Source organism: Chiloscyllium punctatum, chromosome 6 (assembly GCF_047496795.1).
Source record: "Chiloscyllium punctatum isolate Juve2018m chromosome 6, sChiPun1.3, whole genome shotgun sequence".
In the NCBI taxonomy this organism is placed as follows: domain Eukaryota; kingdom Metazoa; phylum Chordata; class Chondrichthyes; order Orectolobiformes; family Hemiscylliidae; genus Chiloscyllium; species Chiloscyllium punctatum.
This window is the reverse complement of record NC_092744.1, coordinates 57,746,445-57,774,247: the sequence shown is the minus strand read 5'-3', so window position 1 is coordinate 57,774,247 and position 27,803 is coordinate 57,746,445. Positions and strand designations below refer to the sequence as shown.

At 40.9% G+C, this 27,803-nt stretch overlaps 1 protein-coding gene across 8 annotated transcripts in view; it reads right to left on the bottom strand.

Moving 5' to 3' along the window:
* ift80 (intraflagellar transport 80 homolog (Chlamydomonas)) overlaps nucleotides 1-27,803 on the bottom strand; it is a 229,393-nt gene that overhangs the window by 153,738 nt on the left and 47,852 nt on the right. For 7 of the 8 annotated variants that reach the window (XM_072572726.1, XM_072572721.1, XM_072572724.1 and 4 more), the window contains 3 exons: nucleotides 21,692-21,802; nucleotides 17,911-17,979; nucleotides 7,458-7,567 (listed from right to left, as the gene is read on the bottom strand). In XM_072572726.1, the coding sequence (XP_072428827.1) occupies nucleotides 7,458-7,567; nucleotides 17,911-17,979; nucleotides 21,692-21,802 (290 nt within the window). The remainder of the gene's footprint in view (nucleotides 1-7,457; nucleotides 7,568-17,910; nucleotides 17,980-21,691; nucleotides 21,803-27,803) is intronic. The other variant, XM_072572725.1, reaches the window with a different exon arrangement.

Here is a 27,803-nt window from a genome sequence, read left to right as displayed (position 1 = left end):
TTTAAAAATCAGTAAAAGAGAACCAAGAGGTAAAGAGGGAGAAATTGAGTATTGGAGTAAACTTGCAAGGAGAATAAAGGCAGACTGTAAAAGCTTCTATAAGTATTCAAAAAGAAAAATACTAGTGAAGGCAAATGTATGAATTTAGGTCCCCTTAATTTAGGAGAACTGATAAGGGAGAACAAGGAGAATGGCAAAACAATCAAACAATTATTTTTGTTCTGTCTTCAGAGAAGAAAATACTTTCCATAAATGCTTGGGAACCAAGGTTCTAATGAGAAATAATAATTGACCGAAGTTAGTATGAGTAAATAAATAGTGCCAGAGAAATTGATGGAACTGAAAGCTCATAAATTCCCATAACCTCATAAACCTCATCCTAGAGTATTAAAGGAGATAGTAAAGGTAGCCATAAAAATGTTGGATGAATTGCTGGATGCATATGGGATTGGGAGTAATACATTGGCATAGATTGAGGTTTGGTTAGCAGATAGCAAATAGAGTAGAAATAAATGGGCCTCTCTTTGGGGTGGAAGTCAGTGGGTAGTGGGATTATGCATCAGTCAGAGCTTGGGCCCCAGCTACTTAAGATGTACATCAACAATTAAGATGAGGGAATCCAATATAATAATTCCACACTTGCTGACAAAACAGTTTAAGTGAAATTTTGAGTGGTACAGAGGTTGTAAAGAGGCTTCAAGGCAATTGAAACAAGTTGAGTGAGTGGTTAAATGTAGAGGTGGTACAACATGGGCGAGTGTGAAGTTAACTACTTCAGTTGGAAAAATCAAAATGGTAGGGTAATCATTAAATGCTAAACAAAATACAAAGAACTCCAGGTGCTGGAAATCGAAAACAAAAACAGAAAGAATGGGACAAACTCAAACAGTCGGTGAAGAGAAAGCAGGGTCAACATTTCAAGCCCAGGGATCCTTCTTTAGGATTGATTGGAACTACAAAAATGTTGGTACCTGAACTAAAGATGGAGCAGGGAGAGGGGAAGGAATAAATGATTTATGGAGATTTAGTCCAGAGAACAAGAACAGCAGCTGGACAGACAAAGGATCGGATAATGGTGAACCAGGGAGAAAGGAAAGCAGCTAATGGGGACCCTTAGTAAGTAAATGTGAGTTGGCTCTGGTGAAAGCAGCCCATGTGATGTTGAGGCCTGGTGTTTGGGGTGGAGGAAAGACATAAAAGTAAGTGCTCAGGCCCTAAAATTATTGAATTTGAAATTGAATGCTGAAGGCTACAGGATGCCAAAGCGATAAATGAGATGGTGCTCCTCTAGCTGGTGCTGAGCTTTGCTGGAGTACTGCAGCAGGCTCTTTTGAGATTTTGGTCAGGGAGTAGAGTTGTGTTGAAGTGGCAGGGTTCCTTTTGGAATAGGACATAGATATTTCACAAAGCAGTCATCCAGTCTCTGCAGCCTCAGGACTCAATACTAAGTTTATTAAGAACCTTCTTCCAAGTCCTTCTCCTATCACCATACACCAGGCTTTGTCGCCACATTGTCTACTTTCATTTCAACCAAACTACTTTTATACACTAATGGTCTCCATTACCAGCTTCTTGTTCTCTGCTCACAATTATCCATTCCTTCATTTGTCCAACGATTGTTCTCTCTCTCTCTCTCTCTCTCTCTCTCTCTCTCTGAGCTCTATCTCCACCTATCTGTTATTCTTTTCCCTTCCCACACTCCAGTCTTTAGCATATATATAGGAACCTCGATTATCCGAACGTGATGGGCGGGCACTATTTCATTTGGATAATTGGTTTCCTTTGGGGCTTGGAGTTTTCTGTGCAGGCTGCACCCCGTTCAGGAGACTATAAAGGCACATTGCGCGTGAGACCCTGCTCCATCCACCTGCCCGCCCATCCCCAACCCAGTCTGCTCCCACTCTGCCTCCCCCACCCACCGCAAACCCCGCCTGCTCCCAACACGCCCCCCACCTGCCCCAAACCCCGCCCTCTCTTGCCTGCCCCCAACCCTACTCCCCCATCCATCCCCACCCACCGTCTGACCAGTTGAGTTTCTCCAGTTATTTCTGTTCTTGTATTAGCTAAATGGCTTTAGATTAGGAAATGCTAATGTACATTAACAAGTGGCCTAGGTTGCCTTGTGAATCAACCACTGTAAGCATGCATTCAAGTGCAGCAGTAAGGTTGGAAGTCAAACAGTACATTGGCCTTTATTGTAAGAGGATTTAAGTTCAGAAGCAAGGATGTCTTACTGCAGCTTTATAAGGTCTTGAGATCACATTTGCAGTATTATGTGCTATTTTGTTCTCCTGACCAAAGAAAAGGATATACTTGCCACAAAGGGAGTGGGCAAAGGTTTCACCAGTTTGATTTTTGGGATGTCAGAATTGTCAGAGGTTAGGTTGACTAGGCTTGTATTCACTGGAGTTTAGAAGAATGAGAAGGGATCTCATCAAAACATATATTCTCAGGACTTGACAGATTGGATGCAGGGATGATTTCTCTTATCTGGGAGGATTTAGATCAGGGATCATTGTCTGTCAATATGGGAAGGCTATTTCAGATGAAAGTAAGGAAAAATTGCGTCAGCAAGGAAGATGATGAACTTGCAGCATTCTTTACCACACAAGTTTGTGGAGGTGAAAACATTGAATACATCCAAGAAAGATTTCTTGACATTAGATGCATCAAGGGCTTTCAGGATGAAGTGGCACTGAGATGGAGTCTGCCATGATTACATTGAATGGTGGAGCATGCTCGATACTCCTGTTATGTTATGAAGGTGAGTTTCTTTTCCATTATATAACCCAATATCATGACCATTTTCTTTCATCTTTAAAATATTATTTATCACTACCCATATCTTCTTTCCTCAGCAAAATACTTTAACTATAGTTCTATCCTTCACAATAGGACTCATTTAAAAGACACTTGCCGAGATCTTCCAGTTTCAGATAGCCAGAGACCCTGACAAGTCAGATTATGGGATGCCTTGGAGGTTCCAACACACTGAATGTGCAGTAATTGTTCACAAGATTTCAGTTTCCAATAGCTTTGGAACCCTTCGGACAAGTTGTCAACTCTGAGTTAGTTTACTTTAATTTTACTTTCTTCAACTTACTTTAATTGATACCCTGGAAAAGTTAGAGGGAGATCCTAAAACCTGCTTTTACTTCTGGCTGATTATATTATTGAATTGGCCCTGCACTGGAAGGCTTCCTGAACAGGTAGATTCCACATTTCTTAATTTCTTAAATTTAAATTTCAGACTTGAAACGTGTACCTCCAGGGAAATATAAGTAAAATGAAGCAGGGTGGCAATTCATCGCGATTGCCTCAAAAGATTCGGCCCACTGACTCATGTAGATCCCCGTATCCTGTCTTTGCCCAAGCTCCAGTGGCTCCAAGGTCTAATTAGTTCACTTTGAGATCTTGGCGCTTGCTTTCAAATCTTTATACTGAACAACTCACATGACATCACTTATATCATCTAAACGTACATTTTGGTTTCAAACCTGTTGCTTTTCATTCTTCAATTTCCCCACAGGGGATTGCATATTCACTCACCAAACAAAAGCCTTCTGGATTGCCTTCACTGGATCCCTATACTTTTGCACACTCTCCTAGCTTTTGAACACTTGGTAAAAATCCTTCCTTCAACTACGTTTGCAATCCTTCAACTTCCTACCTTTCTTTCTCTACATCAGTAATTTATAATTTGCTTGTCACTTTGAGGTAGCTTTCTATAGACAATGAGTATCATTAGATACACAAGTTATTATATACTCCATCTACTGGAGACAGTAAGTTAAAACTGCATTGCTTAAAATAATGTCAACATACTAATGCAGTTTCAGTTATTTCCAATAACTAACATTTGTGTTGGTAATCCCATACTTATTCCTTTGCTGTTCTCAGAAATCAAGGGCCGAGTTTTGCTGAAAATGGTATCTGAAGGTGCATGTTGTTATTAGTGTGCAACTCTGCAGGCTGCTTGTAGCAAAGAAAAAAATACCTCATCAATGGCAAAACTGTGATATTTACAAGTTATGGTTTTGCATATTAATTACACACTAAACTTGCCATAGAAAATTAGGCATAGCAATTAGCAAAGTAAGTACACTTTTGACAATGTGATGATTGTTAATGACTTCAACCAAACTTTTTATGAAGTAGACTCTCAATCCTTTAATACACAGATCGTTTTAGGAGATTTATTCAAATTTTTGATGGTTACTTCTTTTTTTTGCCCTTTTAAAAAACTCTTGTGATTAATCTATTTCTTCTTTTTGTCTGCCTACCTTTCTTTCTGTACCTGATTTCACATTGAATTTGTGAATTTTAAATTACGCTGCCTTGTCACTCTTTCCTAATTAATTTTCAATTTTCAAATCTCACTGGTTTCGGAGATGTCCCATTTGTCTGATTACATCATTATCAGCTCAGTTCTGTGAACTTGGGAATTACCAGGCAATGCAGTATGCCATCATATTTGGGCCTCAAAATATCCTATTGGTTCACTGCCATATTGTAACAAATTCAACAGATCATGAAGATAGTCTACCCTCAGATAACAAAAGGTCTTGTGGATTTTAACTGCTTTTTCAAGTTCTTCCTTAATTAATTGTGGTTTTGTGATTTTCTTAGACCTTTGAATTTAGTTCATGCATTTGAAATGGTTAAAGTCTAAGACAGAAAAATAATTTCATATAAAAGCAATACAAATTTTTTGGCAAAAACTGGACAGTTGGAGTTTAATATAAGGAAAGTGTGAGCTTATGCACTTTAGTTTGCAGAATCAAAAGACAGATTATTATTTAATTCAGCCCAACTGTTTACCTATCTTCTGCTCTGCCTACCTCAGGAGGTGGTGCCTCTGTCAGTATATCCTCTTCTTAAATACAGGACCAAAACTCTATGTGGTGTCCCAGGTGCAGCCTCCCCAAAAAAGTACAGTTCAGAGGATTGAGATGTTCTTGTGCATGAAACATAGAAAGCTAACAAGTAATTAGAAAGACAAATGCAATTATCGACTTTATTGCTAGGATGTTGGGAGTTTAATTACAAGGAGGTCTTGTTACAACTGCACAAAGTGCTGACAAGGCTGCACTTGGGGCACTGCATAATGTTTTGGTCCTGTATTTAAGAAAAGGATATACTGGTAGAGGCACCATCTCCTGGGGTAGGCAGAGCAGAAGACAGGTAAACAGTTGGGGATGAGTTATCTCCAAAAACACCTGCTCCCTGCACATGTTGATAGGCACCTTGGTTAGGCTAAGGTGGATGAGGAAAGCTCCTGATCTGCCTGCACCCAGTCACACTCGGTGGTCAATGATCAGGAGAAATATTGGCATTTACATTGCACCATTTGTTACTGAACATCTTAAAGTACTTCTACAAATGAAGTATTTTTTGAAGCGTAGTCACTCTTGAAATGCAAAAAGCAACTAATTTATGCAAAGCAATCTCCCACAATCAGCAACATGATAACAACCAGATAATCTTTCTTCTGTGATGATGAAGGGATAAAGATTGGCCAAGACACCAAAGATAATTCACCTGTTTTTTCCTTAAAAATGTACAGTAGGATTTATTAGATTCACTGAACCAGGCAAATGGAGCCTGAAGTTAACCTCTCACAGAAAAGACAGAACCTCCAACAGCGCAGTGCAGGACAAGCTGCTGAATGGCACTGTGCTACATCAATGTTGCATCTACAGCAATGTGTCAGTAGTTTTTGTGGAAAATACTGAATGCGTTTCAATTAAATGGATATGTCTCAAAGCCTAAAGAGAGTAGTCCTCTGTCAGCTCAGAGATGCTGTCATCAGTGGCACCACAGATAACAAGCTACCTGGCTTTGTAACTGCACTAAACTCAAGGCAAATAGAACTACATTGACTCCATAAATTGAGCAACAAAACACAAAAACGCAAGGTAAGATGAAGATGCTGTGCTCTAAATAAACACAGTGTGTGAATGCTAGCAAAGCAAGCAAAGAGTCCTGAGATGGACCACATGACATGTGCTCCAGTCCCACCCTGGGTGCAAAGTGGCCCCACAGCAGCATGACAAAGAAAAGTACAGATGCATTCCAAAGTGCCATGATGTGGAGATGCTGGTGTTTGATTGGGGTGGTCAAAGTCAGAAGTCACACAACACCAGGTTATAGTCCAAATGTTTATTTACAATTACAAGCTTTTGGAGCAATGCTCCTTCATCAGGTGAACTGACGAAGAAGCAGCGCTTCGAAAGCTTGTGATTTTAAATAAACGCGTTCAACTATAATCAGGCATCGGGTGACTTTGGACTTATTCTGAAGTGCAGCACTGAAGTTGACAGATATATTCTAAATGAGTCAGAAAGGTGTTGTGATGAAGTAGTGAAGCCAATGTGTGACAGATGTCAAACCCTGTGGATGGATGTGTATAGATGGTTGCAATTCAGAGGCCTTGCCTTGAGTTGGTGGGGTTTGTTGGGCAAGGTGGATACCCAAAAAATCACGTGATAAATTGGAACCGCCCGGTAGCTGCTTTGACTTTCATGTAGGAATTATTGCTGTCTCACTCAGCCACGTGGGAAAATAGCAGTGTACAAATGAGATGAGAAACAGATTAATGAGACATTAATGCATGCAAATTGACTTCTCACCACTCATTGGCAAGGTTCTCAATTCCCTGCTCAAACTGGAATAATAATGCAAAACTGAACATTGAAATTCTTGCATTGAAGAAAAAACAATTTCGATTACATCTTATTTTCTCTTGATTTCCCACTTTGTTCAGAGACTAAGAAAATTCAACCACTGTGAAATGCTACACAATGGCAGTATTTATGTTAAAAGCTTAATGTGAAATCATGTCAATATTTAATCAGTGCTATGATATTTCAGTACACATTGCCCATTTGCACTTAAAAAAAAAAGTAGAAATACTTTTACACATTTCCAAGCAAGCACATTTTCTAGGAATTTTTAAATTTCACTCGCAAAACAATTGACTATTTTCTGCTCGTTGACACATTAATTAAGATAGAATTGGTCATATTTCAAAGCAGGCAAGCTGAAGTGCACAGCACTTGCGGCCAAAGTTATTTTGCACCACAGTAACTGGTGTTGAAACATTGTTCAAGTTTATAGCCATTTATTTAATTTGTGATAAAAGTAAATATTGACTGCCACTCCAATTAGGGTTTTTTCTTTAAAATGTGAACAGTTTTTGCATAGTGACCTGTTTTATAGTCCCTTATAAAGACGCAAACTTCAAAGTCTAGTTTTTGGAAGGGTTCTAACAAAGTATATTGTAATTTCATTGTCAAGATGAAAAAAAAATCTGTAATCCGAAATGTCTGATCCAGAAGTTCAACAGACAGAATCATTATAGGCAAAGACAAAGAGAACATTTAATTAATATTGTATTTGAATTATTTACATATTACTGAGAGCTTGAACATCTTGTAAACCTAAAATGTACAAACCTGAAGGACTTTGGCATTTGGTTGAAGAGGCTTAATGATCAGTTGTTTTCCCAAGGTGTAAAGAATCTTGTCAGAATCTGGACCCCATGCTACTGAATATACTGGAGTTCCTAAGAAAATATAAATATAATATATACAGTAACTACTTCTTGATTTAATTTGTGTGGCTTGATTACATTTTTAAAATATCTTTTCATATATGGAATATATGAAAGTAAAGTAGCACCACAACCTGCTGTAGACAACACTTGTATAAAGTACCTCTGTACAAAAAACATCCTAAAAATAATAGATCTTAAGGTACAAAAACAATATATTTTCTTTAAAGTTTTATAGTATTTTTAGTTATGTTTACCAGCAGAATTATATCATTTTTTGCACAAAATGTAGCAGGCTCAGAACATTATGGAATATTTACGTTTTATTCTTTTTTCCTGCTGTCTTGAAGTATTATATGGGTATAGGACCACAATCATTAGATACTCTGGAACACCTTGCCTAAATGTAAATTCATCTTGCAGGAAACAATGCTTTCTGGCATACCCCAAATGGCCGGGGAGGTGGGGGATGGTGAAGTCATTGTATTAATAATGCAGTCAAAATCAACTGTAGTAGCTGGTGGAGTCTCAATTCAATAAAATATGGAATTACAGCTAGCCTTATCAGGATCAGATAACCAGTGTCAGTAAATCTAAATGGTTCACTAATGTCCTTTTGACAAGGAAATCGGTCATGCTTAGATAGACAAGCAGGAGACTGGAAGAACACAGCAAGCCAGGCAGCATCAGGTGGTGAAGAAGTCAATGTTTTGGGTGTAACTCTTCTTCAGGACGGAGGGTGGGTGTGAGGGGAGCTGCAGATAAAGGGGGTGGCAGGGGTAGGGTGGTGAAGTGGGAATAGGTGAAGACAGGCAGTGGGCATGACCTGATTGGTCAAATGAGAGGAATGAATCTGGTAGGAGGCTGGGAGCAGTGAAAGGGAGGGGGAGGGGGTGGAAAGGGAGTCAGGGGAAGGGAAGGGAGGTTATTTGAAAATTGAAGAATGTCCCTTCCAAACCTTTCCCCCTCCCTTCCTCTCATTCCAGTCGCCTACCGGATTCATTCCACCCATTAACCAACCAGGTCGTACTATCTGCCTGACTTCACCTATTCCCTCTTCACCACCCTGCCCCTACCACCCCTTTTATCTGCAGATCTTCTCACACCCAACCTCAGTCCTGAAGAAGAGTTACACCCGAAACATTGACTTCTCCATCTCCTGATGCTACCTGGCTTGTTGTGTTCTTCCAGTCTCCTGCTTGTTTATCTTGGATTCCAGCATCTGCAGTCTTCTTGTGTCTAACGATGCTTACCTTGCCTGGCCTACATGTGTCTCCTGAGCTTCAGCAATGTGATTACATCTTAATTGCTTCTGAAATGGCTAATCAAGCTACTTGTTTGGAATACACTACGGAAAAAAAAAAGTGTTGAAAAGAAATGAAACCAAATAAATTTCCTAGCATCTGCCTCATCACAAGAAACATAGCCCTGTTGATCCTGCAAAGTCCTCTTTACCAATATCTGGATGATTATGCCAAAATTTTTCACATTCTCTCATGAGACAAACAAGCGCCTGACAAAGTCATGTGTTACAGACAATATTCTAGACCGACCCCCATCACCATCCCTGGATATATCCTCTTCCTTGGACAAAGCAGACTCTCCACTGGTTTAAGTCATACCTGGCAAAGATGGATGGTTGTGGTTGTTAGAGGTCAGCTATCTTAGTTCCAAGACATCTCTGCAGGAGTACTCAGGGTAGTGTCCCATGTCCAACCTTCTCCAGCTGCTTCATCAATGACCTTCCTTTCTTTATAAAGTCAGAGTTAGGGATGTTTGGTAATGATTATAAAATGTTCTGCACCATTTGCAACTCTTCAGACACTGAAGCACTACATGTCCAAATGAAGCAAGACCTGGACAATATCCATGCTTGGAATAAATAGTTGCAGTAACATTCAAACCACACAGATACCAGTTGATGTCTCCAACAAGAGAGAATCTAACCATCGTCTCTTAATATTCAAAGTCATTACCATCTCAGAATACCTGCTAACAACATTGTGGGGATTACCATTGACCAGAAACTGCACTAGACTTGCCATATAAAAACAATGGCTACAAAAGCAAGACAGAGGATAGGAATCCTGCTACAAGTAACTCATCCTCTGTCTGCCGAAAGCCTATCCACCAGCAACAAGGCAGAAGTCATGAGTGTGATGGAATACTCCGCACTTGCCTTGATGGGTGCAGCTTCAACAACACTCAAGAGGCTTGACATAATCCAGGAAAAAGCAGCCCACTTGATTGGGACCACATCCTCAAATATTCACTCCCCCTCCATCACGAACACTCAGTAGAGGCAGTGTTTGTCATCTACAACATGAACTGCAGAAATTCACCAAATCTCCTTAGTCAGCACCTTCCAAACACATGACCACTTTCATCTAGAAGGACAAGGGCTGCAGATATATGGGGACACCATGTAGTATAGCTGGGAAGGAGTTCTCCTGGGGTCCTCAACATAGACTTCATGGGGTCTGAAGTCAAAGATCAAACACAGGTAAGAAAAGTCCCTCCTGGTAACCACCTACCACAACACCCTTGGCTGATGAATCAGTAGTACATTATGTTGAGGGAGATCTGAAAGAAAAACACAGAGGGTGCCACCTGCAATGTCCAGCACCAAAAGTGACTTGGTAGAAATACAACAGAACTAATTGGCTGAGACCTTCAGTACAGAGCTGTTGGACAGGCCCTGCAGCAAGAGAACCAACAGGAGGGAAAATTTGCTTGAGTTTTTCCTCTTCACATTGGTCACTGGTGTGACTGTGCTTGCGGAGACCAAGTCATGGCTTCATATTCAGGATGCCCTTCCACTGTGTTAAATGGGCACACTTTGATCAATTCTAGCAACTCAAAGCTGGGCATGTATGTGATGTTGTGGGCCCTTTGCAGCAGCAGAATTGGATTCAACCAAATCCTGAAGCCTTATTGGAACATGCTTCAATCTATTATTACCATCAAATTAGGAGATCAAGCATGGTTCAGTTAGGAATGCAGGAGGGTGTGACAGAATCAGAAGCAGGCATACCTAAGATTGGATACAATCTGGTGGAGCTAAAACAGAGGACTATTTGCATGCCAAATAGTTTGGATTCTGCTTGGGCTTTAAGGCTCCTGACCTCATTACAGCTTGGACTAATTATGAACAAAAGAATGCAATTCCAGAACTGAGGTAACAGTGATTGCCCTTGACATCAAGGCAGAATGTGTGCGTCATGGTGACATAGCAAAACTCATCGTAATTGGAATCTTGGTGGGAAAAAGGTACCTCTCTGTTTGGATTCATATCTAGCGCAAAGGAAGATGGCTGTGGTGTTACCTCAGCCTCTGGACATCACCACAACAGTTCTCCAGAGTAATGCCCTAGATGTAAACATGTTCAGCTACTGTTAAAGACTTTCCTTCCATCATATGGTCAGGTGGGAATGGTTGCTGATGACTGCGCAAATTACTACCATCTGTAACACCTCAGATCTTGAGGCAATCTGTGTCTACATATAGCAAGACCTGGCCAACATCCAGGCTTGGTTTGATAAGTGGACAGTATCATCTGCATCAATTAAGTGCTGGACAATGACCAACTCCAACAGAAGAGAATCTAACCACCATTCCTTAAAGTTCAATGGCAGTACTATTGCTCAGTCCTTCACTAACATCATCCTGGGAGATACCAGTGATCAGAAATTGAACTGGACCAGTTAACTAACTATACAGATATGAAAGCAGGTCAGAGGCTAGGAATTCTGCAGTGAGTAACTAAATTCCCATTTCCCAATGCCTGTTCAACATCTACAAAATGTAAAAGGCATCTTTCTTATTTTACTTGACTTTTAATTGTGGACTGAGAAAAGGAGTTGCTATAGTTTTAAAAGTCAAAAATCACATGACATTTATTTGTGGTTTCAAATAAATTGTTGGACTATAGTCTGGTGTCATGTGAGTTTTGACTTTGTCCACACCAGTCCAACACCAGCACTACCACATCATGGTTTTAAAAAGCTACTAAAACTCATTGTAAATTATGTTTACACTGTTGCCTTGCAAGCAGCATGAGGAAGGTGTCAATGATGGGACATGATGGGACAGCATAAGTGTATAATACACAAAGTGAAGTTCAGCGGCCAACAGGCTCCTGATTGTTTTGAGAATTGTAACCAGTTGTGGATGTAAAGGTCATCAGCCTGATGACAACTGGTTGGTTCTTAGGTAGTTGAACAGCTTGTGGGTGTCAACATTCCGCACCTCTGGAAAAACATGCCTCTCTCCCTCTAGTGAAAATACCTTCGCTAAAGCAAGCGAGCTGCTTTCTGTTCACTGTTGTTTTTAATTTTTAAAAAAACTGGAGACTTTATTTTTGTGAACCAGTCACTCTGTCTCTCCTGTGAAGAAGTGAAAGAAACTGAAAGACTTGGGAAACTAAAGAACACCCTAGCACATCCTAAGGATTGGTGCTATGAAACTATTTCTTCAGTACTTTTTTCCTTTCATTTATAACACCCTTTTTTGTGCATCTGTACTGTATGCATGTCTGGACAGGGTTTTAGAAAAGGGTCAGAGTTTTATTCAGTAGAGTTACAAATTGACAGTTCATCGTTATTTACCTATGTTTAGAAACTGTTTATTGGTATTAGATAGTTATTCTTTAAGTACAGAAACCTAATCTATGCTTTCAGTTTACCAGAGTCCATCAAACAGGTAAATTGGGGACTTGGTGTATTTTAACATTTTTGACTTTAAACTTCTTTTAGGACTGAGAATAGTGGAGTTTAATTTCCAGCAAGCTACCCCAATAAAGCAGAACAAAGGCATATGTTTGAGAGTTCTGGCTGTGGCCAGAGTAGTCTCACCCCACATATAGTATATCAGCTACCTATGAGCCTACTTCACGTCTGTGAATCAAAGTCTACACTCTTCAACCTGAACAATTAGTTACAGATTGGATTTCCTTGATGCAAGTTAACACAGTGATTGCAGACTAAAGGAAATGAAAGCCAACATTCAAAACTGAAGTAGATACAGGATTTTGCAGACAGCAAGCCAATGTAATTTGTTTTGGATTACTCAAGTGAAGAGTTTGGGTGGATGCAACAGGCTAAATGGTCTCAGACATTCCTTCTAGCCATTAATTAAAATAAAACTAACAAAGCCAAAGATAATTTGCTATAAGTAGTTTTATGATTTTCTCCAGAACAGATAGCATCACAGCTCTGGCAAAGTACTTGGATTTGTCCAGAATCACAACACTCATCCCCAAACCAGCCTCTTTTATTTTCATGAGGGTTAAATTGGGGTCCGGCTAAAGTTCACACATGCGGGTCCCATTTAAATTATCAGCTGCCTCCACAGAATTGGGCTCTGAAATCCAGTGTGCATATTAGCCCTGCAAAGAGCAGGTCAATTCTTACTGCACTTCTTTGATAGCCGAGGTAACCCCTTGGAGAGCTGAAGTAACCCTGCAGTTATGGATCAGGACACATTAGGGATGCCCTTTAGGACAACATACCCTCAAACCTGCACATCTGCTGGAAGTCTCCATACATGATGATCAATGTGCCTTTGGGCACAACTGTGCATGGACTTCAGACATCTGCAGAGCAGCAAGAAAAAACTATAGGGAACATTGCTTCAGGATAGTTAACTGTGGTGAGAATTGGGCGTAAATGGTGCATAAAACCTTTGGAACTTTCCAAGTGTTGATCAGAATAAATAAAAATTATAAACAATATTTTTTTTCAATAAAACAGTTTGCAATATATGAATTTATGTAATAGAATTTAAGTAATAGAATGATATTTTTTCTCCAATTCACACAGGCACCTGTGAGTACTTTTATTCATGCACTGGATATGGGTTTCGCTGGCAAGGCTAGCATGTGTTCTGGATCCCTATTTGCCATAGAGTTGTAGTGATATGCCTATTTGAACTGTTGCAGTCCTTGGTGTGTTGGGACAGCCACAAGTAGGAAGGAAGTTCCAGAATTTTGACAACAGTGAAGGAATAGTAACATAGTTCTAATTGGCTTGGAGGTAAACTTGCAGGTGGGTAGGTGTTCTCATTTGTTTGCTACCGTTGTCCTTCTATTTGGCACTGGCTGAAGTTACCATGAAGGTCATACCTTCTCAGCCTCAACCCTCACCTGAGGCATGGTGACCTCAGGTTAAATTCACTATCAATCGTCTCTCTCTAATGAGACCGACAGTCAAGTGGTCATCTAAGACTATGGCAACTTTATCCTCAGTTTTACTTGGTCAAGGTTGTGGGTTTGAAAGGTGCTTTTGAAGGAGCTTTGATGAGTTGTTGCAGTACAGTTTGTAGAATGTACATAATGCTGTCACTGTGCATCAATGCAGAAAGGAGCTGGATGAAGAGCCAATCAACTGACTGTTTTATCTTGGATGGAAAAGAACTTCTTGAATGTTGTTGAAACTGGATACTCAGTGAGTTGACATTTCTTTGTATAAGTGTCCTTTTCCAGTACTAGATTGTTTAATCATTGCTGGCACTGCTCTTCTCGATGAAGGTGGTAAACGTGGAAAAGCAAATAAATGCTTATATATCCAGCCCAACATTCTCTTCTGTGATATGAAAGCCCTCAGGAACATCAGCAGCTACATATCCAGAAGTGTTACTCTGAGCTCAAGAAATATTCCCTCCCTTCTCAATAAACAATATTTTTTTTCAATAAAGCAGTTTGCAATATATGAATTTATGTAATAGAATTTAAGTAATAGAATGATATTTTTTCTCCAATTTACACAGGTACCTGTGAGTACTTTTATTCATGCACTGGATATGGGTTTCGCTGGCAAGCCCCCTCCACCAGACAGTTGATGATTTCCTGTTTACTAATTACATTTTAACCAGTTTCTGCAAGATTGTCATTCGTATGCTAAATATATCTACAGCCAACTATTATAAGAACTAGTCATTTGGTAGTATAGAATCTGAGTTTTGCTAAAAAAAAGACTTTTTTGTCAACATTTTTCATGTTGCATTTATAAGACATTTTCATTTGTAAGAAATATCAACGTAGAAGGGTAAAGGATGACAGTACTGACTGGTTGACAAGTGGACTCTAATTAATAGAAGCATTGGTTAATTTCTCAGGGCAATCAGATTTGACCTGCATTGTTTAATCAAAGCTTGGCAGTCAACTGTCAGTCATAAGTAACTGGTGAATTCTTTAGAGCAACACCTTGACAAAACTCTACATGCCACCCAATCTGCATTTTTCCATCACTGTACAAATGTTTCTTACTTGTAATTTGGAATTTCTTGCAGATTATCCTGATGAAGCTGAAAAGCTTCAACAAAACATGTCATTTTTCAGCAGTCCAATAGTAGAATACAGAATAAATTAATATACTTTCTGACTACAGTTTAAATTGTTGGGGCACAATTTATTTCCCTCCTTATACTGATTACACTCTAAATACTAAACAATGTTCATTCCAATGGCAAACCTTTAACATCTGGTTTCAGTGTGGATACTGTGGGTTCATAACCAGAAACGAGAGAGACAAGTCCCAAGATGATAGACTCCAAATAATTCTTATTACATAATTTATGGCCAGTAGCAAGCAATACATATTCAATGAAACCACATGTCAAAAGCATGCAAAAATTAACACATTGTCACTTTGGAATGCTAATGTATAACAGAAGGCTTTAAATACTGACTGGAATTCAACAGTTCTGTTGAGACAGAAGCAGAAGGAGACTTAAGTATGTTTTGAGTTAATTTCTGCTCCGTGATTAAAATAAGAAATCACTTACAGAAGTTGTGTAGAATCATTGAAATTACTACATATATCACCATCATGTACTCCACTATGACATACTACAGAGTTATGATTCTCACAAATAGGTCAAAATCATCTAAAGCTCCTAAATAAATGCTTGTTATGTTCAACATGAAAGTCAACTTCTATGGGCAAATCCATGCTAGTCATGTGTATGCAGTATGTGGAACACTGTGCCTTAGTTGTTCCCACCCTCCAATATGGTTCTGAGAAGTGGGCTGTCTACAGTAGACACTTCAAGGCACTATAATACCACCACCAATGCTGCCTGCGCAAAATCCTGCAAATCTGTGGGAAGACAGATATACCAACACCAGCATCATAGATAATGCCAACATCCCCATCATCAAAGCACTGACCACTCCTGATTAGCTTCGATAGGATTGGCACATTGTCCACATGACCAACACAAGACTCCCCAAGAAGGCACTCTACTGCCAGTTTCAAAATGGCAGGCGAGCCTCAGGTAGACAGAGGCAATACTCCAAGATACCCTTAAGGCTTCATCGGCAAAGTGCGGCATTCTGTGCCAGTCATATGGTCTACTTTGTCCTGGATGGCGTCAAACATCTTAAGTATTCTTGGAGCTGCATTAGTCCAAGCAAGTGGGGAGTATTCAATCACGTTCTTCATGTGACTTGTAGATGGCACATGGTTTTCAGGAAGTAAGGCAGTGAGTTACTTGCCACAGACTTCCCAGTCTCTGCCCTGCTCTTGGAGATGCAGTATTCATACAGCTGGTCCAATTCTTTTTTGTTTAAATGTTCACCTCCAAGATGTTGAGAGGGGAAAGATTTAAAAGGGATCTATGGGCAGTTTTTTCATGCAGAGGGTGGTGCATGTATGGAACAAGCTGCCAGAGAAAGTGATGGAGGCTGGTACAATTACAACATTTAAAATGCATCTGGATGGGTACATATTCATGTTTTTCGCTGTTTTCCTTACTGTCCACCATCCAAGAGAAAAAAAAGAAGTGGCTTTGTAAACAATCTGCTCCCAATACCAAATTGGCACTGTGGAAGACGTATCAAGAAGAATCAGCCTCCAACTATACTTCTCGTTACGTGGCAAAGTTATTGTCTCCTTCATCAGGTCACACCAATTGAGCTTGATGAATTATCACTGAGCCTGTGCTGCAGCGATCACCCAGACCATCTTTCACTTCATCTAGAGGTTAAAGATGAACCATGTCTGCAAAGACATCATGTACAAGGTCTGGATGGGGGCGGGACAGTAAGAACGTACCTACAGCACCCTCATCCTGATGGTTACCTTTGTGTGCGGCTGCACTGAGCTGTGTGTAGATCCTTGGTACACAAACATCAAGTGTAACTGACTATCTATCTATTCCAGTGTTACAAAGGATAGTCTTGACAAAGTAGTTGGATAATCCTGTATCACCTGGCTTTGACCATAAGTCTGTCAGGCAGTAGTCAGCACACAATGTCACCTGTGGGGAAATTAGAAAGTGGTTCCTATTGGGTGGTTCCTTAAGCACTGTCAAAGTCATTTGGCAGAACGCCTCATCACCAAAACTTTCTAACAAACACAAAGATGTAGCTTGGCTGGTGGTGAACAGGACTCTACTCATCAGATCCTTCATGCATGCTTGGACTCTGCACAACTACACAATGTCCTCAAGATGATTGCAGTGGTGAAGAGACTGTCACACATCTCCTTCAAACGCCTTCATGATGCAGGGCTCTGCTCTATGAGCTATTGCCCAAGATAAACATTAAGACAAACATCTCCTGAGTCTGGAGGATCATCAACTCGATGAAAGACATTCTTTGGTCTGCCTGAATCCTGGTGGTCTTCCAGTGCAAAAAATTGACCTCAACCAATTCTAACGTCTAGGTGTAAGCGCTGGGGGATGCACTAAAATGGTCACTGCAGGAAAAGACCACCCAAGTCTTTCTGCTAAAACATAATTAGGGTCTGTTATGTTTTGAGATACAATTGTAGCCTTAATGGGAATGTAAGTGGATTCCTTTCATTTTTAGAAAATGCCTTTTTTGTTGCAAGTGAATTAAAGCTGTAATGAGGAATGTAACAATTCCACTGTATTAGTACTTTTTGCTTTTACTTATAGATAATTAATGAATACAGCATATATTTGAAATTTTAAAAATGTTGACCCAAGTGTAGGAACAGGGAAATTGTGCTTTATTTTTCAGTAAATTAGAGCTTAAATACTGAAATGCATGAATATACTAGGTGAAAGGAGGACTGCAGATGCTGGAGATTAGAGTCAAGATTAGAGTCAAGATTAGAGTGGTGCTGGAAATGCACAGCAGATCAGGCAGCATCCGAGGAACAGGAATATGGACGTTTCGGGCAGGATTCCTGATGAAGGGCTCCTGCCTGAAATGTCAATTTTCCGGTTCCTCAGATGCTGCCTGACCTGCTGTCCATTTCCAGCACCACTCTACTGTCCTGTGCTGGATTTTTAAAATGTAGCACTTAATTTAGCGTTACCTTGCCATTGCTGAACTACTGCTAAAAGCCAATTACATATCCAGAAGAATCTTGTAATTCAAAACCTACCTTGTTGTACCATTGTGGATCGCAGCATTCCAGTTTTGGACCAAATCTTAATTTGACCATCTTCACCAACTTTGGAGTACAAATAATATTCCATTAGATGCAAAAGTAAAAGAAAACAGATTGATTTTCTACTTGCAAGTGAATTTCTGTATGATTTAAAAGTGTTCTTAGGCTTAGACTAGATTCCCTACAGTGTGGAAACAGGCCCTTCGGCCCAACAAGCCCTCCAAACAGAAACCCACCCAGACCCATTTCCCTCTCACTAATGCACCTAACACTATGGGCAATTTAGTATGGCCAATTCACCCTAACCTACACATCTTTGGATTGTGGGAAGAAGCCAGAGCACCCAGAGGAAACCCACGCAGACACGGGGAGAATGTGCGAACTTCACACAGGCAGACAGTCACCCGAGGCAGGAATCGAACCCGGGTCGTTGGTGCTGTGAGACAACAGTGCTAACCACTGAGCCCTTTAGTTTCAATTAATTAACGCACCATGTAATATTTCTAGTTACTCAAAGTCACTCTCAGGTATATATCAGTAATCATTACTGACTGTAGAGCAAGGTAATAACAAGTAACATTGAAGAGCACTGTCATCCTGTAGCCATTGTATGATGATCAAATTCGAAGTTGGTCGGTTTGCAATGGCTAGGGAAGGAGAGTCTTTTAGGGATTACTGCATAAACAAACTAAACTGAAGTATTTTCATAAAACAGTCATGCATTGGGAACTATAAAAACGGTACTATAACAAGACTGAAAATTGTCAAATAATCTTTTACTGGATTTCACAGTTGTTCTTGTAAACAAGTGTGAAGGCAGACTAACTGTTACAACTGAAAACAAAAAAAAAAAGTGCTGGAGGAATCACAGCAGGTCAGGCAGCATCTGGCAGACCTCTGAAGAAGAGTCATCCAGACTTGAAACATTAGCCTGCTCTCTCTCTCTCTCTCCATAGATGCTGCCTGACTTGGTGATTTTAAGCATATTTTATTTTCAGTACAGACTCTAGCATTTGCAGTAATTTGCTCCTAACTGTTACAACTTCCAGATTTTTTGTTCGAAATATCTTCTTGGGTGCAAAGGAACAACCAATTTTTATATAGGAGCAGTGGAGTCCCACAGTTCTGCATGAGTTAAGTCTCGGGCTGTGCAAATGGAATGGCATAAGAAAGCTGCTGCCTTCGAAAGGCGAGAGGGCAATATCATTTTTTTTTCTGACAAAACATCTGTTGCAAGGAACAAGCCACTGGCTCCCATAGCTGCCCCAATTTCAGTACTCTTCACACTACTTTCTAGGACAACTCACCTCCATTCCTCATCTGTTAAATATATTCAAATTTCCTACCATTAAAACAAGAGCTTGAACTCAAAAAGCAGATTACCATTGATGCTGAAAGATTTTCTTTTGCTTTTATTTCTGAAACCTACTTCTTTGTTTCTGCAAGGATTCCTCTCCACCATTAAAGACTGAGGCTTGACAGCATTTATCCCATTTCGCACACTCCCGTCTATACGAATCATTCTCTGCCATTTCAATCTCCTCAGGCATGATTCCCTGAGCAAAAGACATCCTTACTTCCCCTTTCCTTCCAGGCTCTTTCCTAAAAGGCCATTTCCTCCATAAAACTTTGGCTCAACACCCATTGCATCCTATGGCAATTTCCATACAAGGAGTTGTAACACCTGCCCTTTCAGTGCTGTCTCCCTGCCATCCAGGACTAATGTACCTTTTGCAAATAAAACAGAGATCTATTTACACTTCATCCAACTCTGTACACAGCATTTACAGCCCACAAAATGGACTTTTTAAACACTGGAGACAGCAAATACAATGAGTAGTCACTTTACCTAACATCTCTGTTCTGTCTGCAAGTGTGTCATCTTAGCATTTAACAACAGAATTTGAGACTAAAGATGACACTGCAAATATACAGTGCCTTGGTGAGATCATACTGGATAATTGTGTATAATTTTGGTCTACTTACCAAAGGAAAGTACTTGCCAAAGAAAGATGGAAAGATTAACCGGACTGAGCATACATTCTCTGGAGTTTAGAAGAATGAATGGTGATCTCATTCAAACATTAAATTTTTAGAGATCAACAGCAAAGACATTCCCCTTGGCTGTGGGATCTAAAACCTGGCTATTGTCAAAATGAGGTATAGGTCTTTTAGCACTGTTATGAAGTGGAGGTCAACCCCCCTCCCCCCTGATAACTAAAATCAAAAAACAGTCACAGAGGCTCTTCTTGCCTTACAATCTGCTAAAAGAAGTGTGAGAAGTGGTATAACCTACCTCTCTCCCCCCGAATCCGTTATAAAGGAGTGGTTAAATGAAATACAATCCTTCACTCACTCTATAATCAACAACTAACAATTTATTTATCTAACCAACAGTGAACAGATTAACAGAACCACTAACAAAGTGAACAGTTCCCCTCGAATTATTATGTATTCCCGAATAAAATAAAATCCTAATGGTCACACATAGACTAAAACAATAGAATTTAGTTTCACCAAATTACAGCTAGGATACATCTACTGGAATGCTCTGCACCCTCTTCGTTGATCTTCTTCAGAAACACCTCCGTCCAATTCTTGCATCAAAAATTCCTCTGTCGAATTCTTGTGTCAATTCTTCTGTCAGGAATGTTGTCTCTGTGAATTCTACTGTCTGGAATATTAGCAAAGGGTGCTGCAGTACCTTTATTAATGAGATGATGCTTTCTCTGAGAGTTGAAAGTTGTTATCGCTTGGTAGATGGCAGTTGGCTCTCATGGATTCTCCAAACGCCCTTGTCTTTTATAGCTTGATGACCTATTAAATTCTTACAATCGTATTGTTTCTAGGTCGTCAAAACCATCAGATTTAAACTTCATAAGTTCTTGGTAGCTAAGTGCTTGGTTTAAACTGATCGGCTAAATTTGAAAAGATTTGTTGGCTTAGTAAAAATGCTGCTTGGCTGATCAACACAAAATGTTTCAATTTGGGTGCTTTCTGTGCACCTGCACTTTAAGCTGCTGTTCAGAAATCCATTCTAACTCTAAGCACTGGAAAAAAAAACACCATCTTTTAAAGAGACTACGCAATGCCTTCTTCCATTTTACAATTTTACATACACCAACTTCCCAACAAGCCCTGAGATGAGAAGGAACTTCTTCACTCAGCATCTGGTGAATCTTTGGAGTTCAATCCACTCTGACCTCTCAGTGCTTGGCCTCCTCAAAAGCTCAGCAGTAGCAGGACAACACCCTATTTCAAATTTAACCCTGATCCTCAATTTATCTCAAAGAATAGGTGCTGGTAACAGTGTTTCTGTGCCAGAATTACTGGAATTGACATGTTGCCTCTTTCATTCATTTTTCATGATCCTTTACTTCCCCTGCCACTAACTCTCTCTTGTCTATCCTGGGGTGGGTAATTACTACCAATAGTATCAATGCCATTAACAGTTTTTCTCTCCCAAATTGTCCAGTCTTTCCAGCACTTTTGCTTTGTATTTCAACAACAAAAAATAAATTGGTTATAGAAAAAAAAAGAATGAGGAAAATATTGCTGGCTCAGGGAGCATGTGGAGCATTTGAGCCCAAAAGGAATATGTTTTTCTACATCCTTAGCACCAGTTTCCCCAGAATGCATGAAACCTTTGAGCAAATATAGACTTCTATGGTGGATGGAGATACAGAATGAAGAATTATACTTTCAGTTATGCATTTTCCCCAAGGATACAGTATTCCAAATAGGTTAAATTTGTTTGTTATAATACTTCACTCACCTGTTACCAAAGCAGTTCCCTCATAATTCCACCTTCCTGCCAGCACAGCTCCACGATGGGCTTCTACACTTTTTTCCACTCGCCCAGTTTTTGAAATCAGATGAAATTTGCCTTTAACATATATAATGTTACTCGTCAACTTTTTGCAAATTAAATACATTACAAAATTAATGCATTACTTCTATAAAAAAATTATTAATAATTGGTTATACATCAGTTGCATCCAAACTCAATGTATTTAAAGCAAACGTGATCTTGATAGGTGGACATATCATCCACAGTTTTGCAATTCCCTGCTGTAACTTCCAGTTACCTTATCTTAGCTCTGCTACTTTTCCTCCAAATCCATCCAGCATGCTACCTTGCTCACTCAAATTAAAGCTTCCTCAAAACTTACCAATTCATCCATACTTTAAGTTATATCACATAACCCTCATGCAATTTCTTGCTAACTGTTTTTCATAACTGTAAAACACCTTTGGACAGAGCATCTCATCTACTTCCCACACTTCCACCTTGAACCCCACCCCTTCAACTGCAACAAGGACAGAAACCCCCAGTCCTCACCTTCCATCCCACCAACCCCCGGATACATAATATCATCCTCGACTATTTCCACTGTTTACAAACGGACCGCACCAGAGATATATTTCCCTCCCCATCCCTATCTGCATTCCATAAAGACCATTCCCTCAGAGACTCTCTTGTCAGGTCCTCACTCCCCACCCAAACCACCCCCCCACCACCAAACCACCCTCCCATTCTGGCACCTTCCCCTGCCACCACAAGAATTGCAAAAGCTGTGCCCACACCTCCCCCCTCACCTCCATCCAAGGCCGAAAAGGAGCCTTCCACATCCATCATCGGTTTACCTGCACTTCCACATGTCATTTACAGTATCTATTGCTCCTGCTGTGGTCTCTACATTGGGGAGACAGGACGCTTACATGCATAACACTTCAGAGTACATCTCCGGGACATGCACGAAGCAACCCCATCACCCTGTGGCCCAACACTTTAACTTCCCCCTCCCACTCCACCAAGGGCATTCGGGTGTTGGCCTCCTCCATTGCCAAACCCTAACCACCAGATGCCTGGATTGAGAACGCCTCATCTTCTGCTTGAGACCCTCAAACCACATAGGATTTCACCAGTTTCCTCATTTCCCCTCCCCCCACCTTACCCCAGATCTGGACTGCCCTCATGACCTATCCTACCTGTTCATCTTCCTTCCCACCTATCCTCTCTGACCTATCACCATCACCCCAGCCATTATCTACCTTTCGCACTCTCAGCTACCTTCCCTCCCAGCCCCACCTCCCCTCCCTTTGATCTCTCAGACCACAGCTCTCAAGCCTCATTCCTGATGAAGGAAGCGCTTATGGCCGAAACGTTGATTCTCCTGCTCTTCGGATGCTGCCTGACCTGCTGTGCTTTTCCAACACCACACTCTCGACTCTGATCTGCACCTGCAGTCCTCACTTTCTCCCAATTTTACCACATGGACAAATGAGCTAAAAGAGATTCATCGACATGGTCTCACAAAAATCTTCCCAAAATTTGGCATTGTCAAGTAAAATATAAACAGAACAAATGGGATTAATCATTTTAAAAATTCAACCAGTTCACTGACAATGGCATAATAATTGTTATGAAGTCATGGCCTCTGTACATTAGTTTGACTTTAGCAACAGAGTCAGCTATTTTTTGGTGTACTTGTAACACTAAGTATTCCCAAAAGTTGACTAAGTGTCAGTCCTGGGGAGTTTCGTGGGGCCTTTATTTCCATGAGTTCTCCCAAGTTCTTACCTTGTTATATATGCATTAGGCCTCTAGGGGCTGTACTCACACTATCATGTGTTCACCTGTGGCAGACACATTCGGCATTGCTAGGACCATGCCTGATTTCTGCTGCCAGTATTACATTTAATGCCTAGTTGGCCACAAGGTCAATCACTACTACCACAAGTAGGATGGTTACTGGGAAACAAGCTTTGTAAGGCATATGACCCTTGAAGTGAGAGGAAAATTTGCATTCTCAAGGATAAAGGCATCATGGCAGCTTCCAGGATACTTGGCAAAGACTTCAAAAGATGACTACCAATGATTAGAGAATATTTGCACATTGATAGAATCAAACCCTTTTCTGTTGATGAAAGCAAGCTTGTTGAGCTCTCAATACAACATGTGCACAATCCATTGTGCCAGCTTTGATTGCAAAGCCTGGGTTATAATACTGGTCTTCTTATGAGAAAACAGATGAAGTGATGCGATCTGGCACAAATTGCTTCATTGAAAACCTCAATGCATAGGTCCTCAGTGGACCATTAGAAGCAGCCAATAGCATAACATAACATAGCTGCCACCTTGATGACCACAGGGATATAATGGCCACCCACTCTGAGGCCGATGTCTCACTTCAGCAGACGGCATAGTTTTGTGATTGTGTCCCAGGGCACCCACGGTATGTAGCATTGATGTACTTTACACATCTTGGGGAGATGGCATTGAGGCTGATAGGACCCTCAATAGGTCCAGAGTCTTTCAGTTGTAACTTCATGTAGATGCCATTTGCTGCTCTGGAGTGGCCCTGGGTTTGCAAATGAATTTTGTCCACCTCAATTTCTCTGAGCCTTTGTTGTGTTACAGCCACAGCAACGGATTATCCATTGCCAGATCCATTGGTCAAAGTTCCAACGAAATCAGTTTTGGTAATACTAGAAACAGATCAATTCTCTGTGACTTGAGCAGTCAGCATTCACATTCCATGCAAGTGTTTAGCATATAAAGAGTCATCCTGTTAAGTATTCAATAAAGGGGGCAGCATTGCATTTAAGGGCACGTTAGCAAATACAGTTAACATTGGGAGGAAATCAGCTGCTTACCCATGAGCAACCGACAAGACCTTGGTGTTTTTGTGATTAATCACAAGTAACACTTTTAAGATCACCGATGATTAGATTAGATTAGATTACCTACAGTGTGGAAACAGGTCCTTCGGCCCAACAAGTGCACACCGACTCTCCGAAGAACAACCCATCCAGACCCATTCCCCGACACATAACACTACGGGCAATTTAGCATGGCCAGTTCACCTAACCTGCACATTTTTGGACTGTGGGAGGAAACCGGAGTACCCGGAGGAAACCCACGCAGACACAGGGAGAATGTGCAAACTCCACACAGACAGTTGCCTGAGGCGGGAATTGAACCCGGGTCTCTAGCGCTGTGAGGCAGCAGTGCTTACCACTGTGCCACCGTGCCGCCCCAGCTTATTCCTACTTCAGAGATCAATTTTTAAAGAGCATTGATATGATCAAGATTGCTTGTGGTCAAGATGTGAATCCCATTCTGAAGAAAGGTCATAATGGATTTTAAATGCAAACTTTGTTTCTTTCTCCAATGATGCTGCCAGATGTTCTGGGTTTCTTCAGCATTTTCCATTTATATTTCAGATTTCCAACATCCAAAGTATTTTGCTTTTATTTGTGTCCCACATAATTGATCACAGCTGGCGTTTCAGATACAGGATTTTAATGATGACAGAGGTCTTTAACTCGCACCATGCATGTACCGGATGAATGCAATTGCCCCTTGAAATTCCTCACATCACTCATAAGCAGAGACAGACATTCACAGACAAAAAGAAACACTTACTTTGCCCACTCTAGGCACGATGGCAGCTATTTTTCATTTCTGATACGCACTTGTGATTTGGATGCAAATTGAAGGGCAACACTGGTCCAGAATGAGTCATAGGCTCAGCCCTATAATCTAAATGACCGCTAAACCTGATATGCTTTTATTTCTTACATTCCTTGTCAACCCAACTGAAGTGACTCCACACAGGCTGGAATTCCGTCACCAAGTTTGTTTACATGTGGGAAGAGTCCTTGACACTGATCCAGTTTCCTCAGAGCAAACTCTCAAAGTGAATGGAATCTTTGACAGTGCTATTGATTTTCTTTTTCTTTTTTTTCTATTTTCCCCCACACTACCATCTAACAATGGTAGTGCTTATTCTTCCCCAGCACCCTTGTGGTGTGTGCGCAAGTGTAGACACTCTTTTGTTTTAAGGATATGTGACACTCCTGTTCTTTTTTTTCTTATTATTAACATGTGCATTATACTGGATACTGATCCAGCTCCCTCAGAGCCAGCTCTCAGAGTGAACAGGATGTCTGATACACCTGTTTATTTTCTTCACTCACTGATCTACAGTCCTATTTATTTATTTTTTTTAGCTCAGAGCCAGCTGTCAGTGTGAACACTCCAGTTTATTTTTAAAAACTTTTTTTTCCCACACTACCGCAGTTTTTTCCCCCAGCACCCATGGCGTGTGTGTGCAGGTGTGAGACACAGTGAGAGACACAAGGTGCACAAATCTTTAACAGTCCTATTTATATCTGTCAGCCAGGGATCCCTGATTGAACCAGGTTAACAGCGTCAATCAGGGAACTGAAATTCTATGAGGTCCACCTGGCTGTTCTCCTTACAATCACTCTCCCATCAGTTCACAGTTTCTACACATTACCACTCAACTGTTTCATTTACATCTTTACCTTCCAACATTGCGTCCTGAGCCTCCAGTCTACAACTTTGCCAAGCCAATGAATGCGTTGCACTGTCCCCCTGTTGAGGTCAGGGTGGTGATAAACTTCAGTGTCAACTCCACTCCCCCCATCTCTTCTAAAGTATCCTGTGTCCTCCAAATAGAGTATCGTCATCCACTATTAATAGAACATAGAACAATACAGCACAGAACAGGGCCTTCGGCCCACGATGTTGTGCCGAACATTTGTCCTAGCTTAAGCACCTATCCATGTACCTATCCAATTGCCGCTTAAAGGTCACCAATGATTCTGACTCTGCCACTCCCACAGTCAGCGCATTCTATGCCCCCACCACTCTCTGGGTAAAGAACCTACCCCTGACATCCCCCCTATACCTTCCACCCTTCACCTTAAATTTATGACCCCTTGTAACACTCTGCTGTACCCGGGGAAAAAGTGTCTGACTGTCTACTTTATCTATTCCCCTGATCATCTTATAAACCTCTATCAAGTCACCCTTCATCCTTCGCCGTTCCAATGAGAAAAGGTCTAGCACTTTCAACCTATCCTTGTACGACCTATTCTCCATTCCAGGCAACATCCTGGTAAATCTCCTCTGCACCCTCTCCAAAGCTTCCACATCTTTCCTAAAGTGAGGTGACCAGAACTGCACACCGTACTCCAAATGTGGCCTTACCAAGGTCCTGTTGAGCTGCAACATCACCTCAAGACTCTTTAATTCAATCCTTCTGCTAATGAACGCTAATACACCATAGGCCTTCTTACAAGCTCTATCCACCTGAGTGGCAACTTTCAAATAGCTATGAACATAGACCCAAAGATCCCTCTGCTCCTCCACCTTACTAAGAACCCTACCGTTAACCCTGTATTCCGCATTCTTATTTGTCCTTCCAAAATGGACAACCTCACATTTGACAGGGTTGAACTCCATCTGCCACTCATCAGCCCAGCTTTGCAGCCGACAACAGCCCTCCTCACTATCCACAACTCCACCAACCTTCGTATCGTCTGCAAATTTACTGACCCACTCTTCGACTCCCTCTTCCAAGTCATTAATAAAAATTACAAATAGCAGAGGACCCAGAACTGATCCCTGTGGAACTCCACTTGTAACTGGGCTCCAAGCTGAATATTTACCATCTACCACCACTCTCTGACTTCGACCGGTTAGCCAGTTCTCTATCCAACTGGCCAAATTTCCCACTACCCCATGCCTCCTGACTTTCCGCATAAGCCTACCATGGGGATCCTTATCAAATGCCTTACTAAAATCCATGTACACTACATCCACTGCTCTACCCTCATCCACATGCTTGGTCACCTCCTCAAAAGAATTCAATAAGATTTGTAAGGCAAGACCTACCCTTCACAAATCCATGCTGGCTGTCCCTAATCAAGCAGTGTCTTTCCAGATACTAGCAAATCCTATCCCTCAGTACCCTTTCCATTACTTTGCCTACCACCGAAGTAAGACAACTGGCCTGTAATTCCCGGGGTTATCCCTATTCCCTTTTTTGAACAGGGGCACAACATTCGCC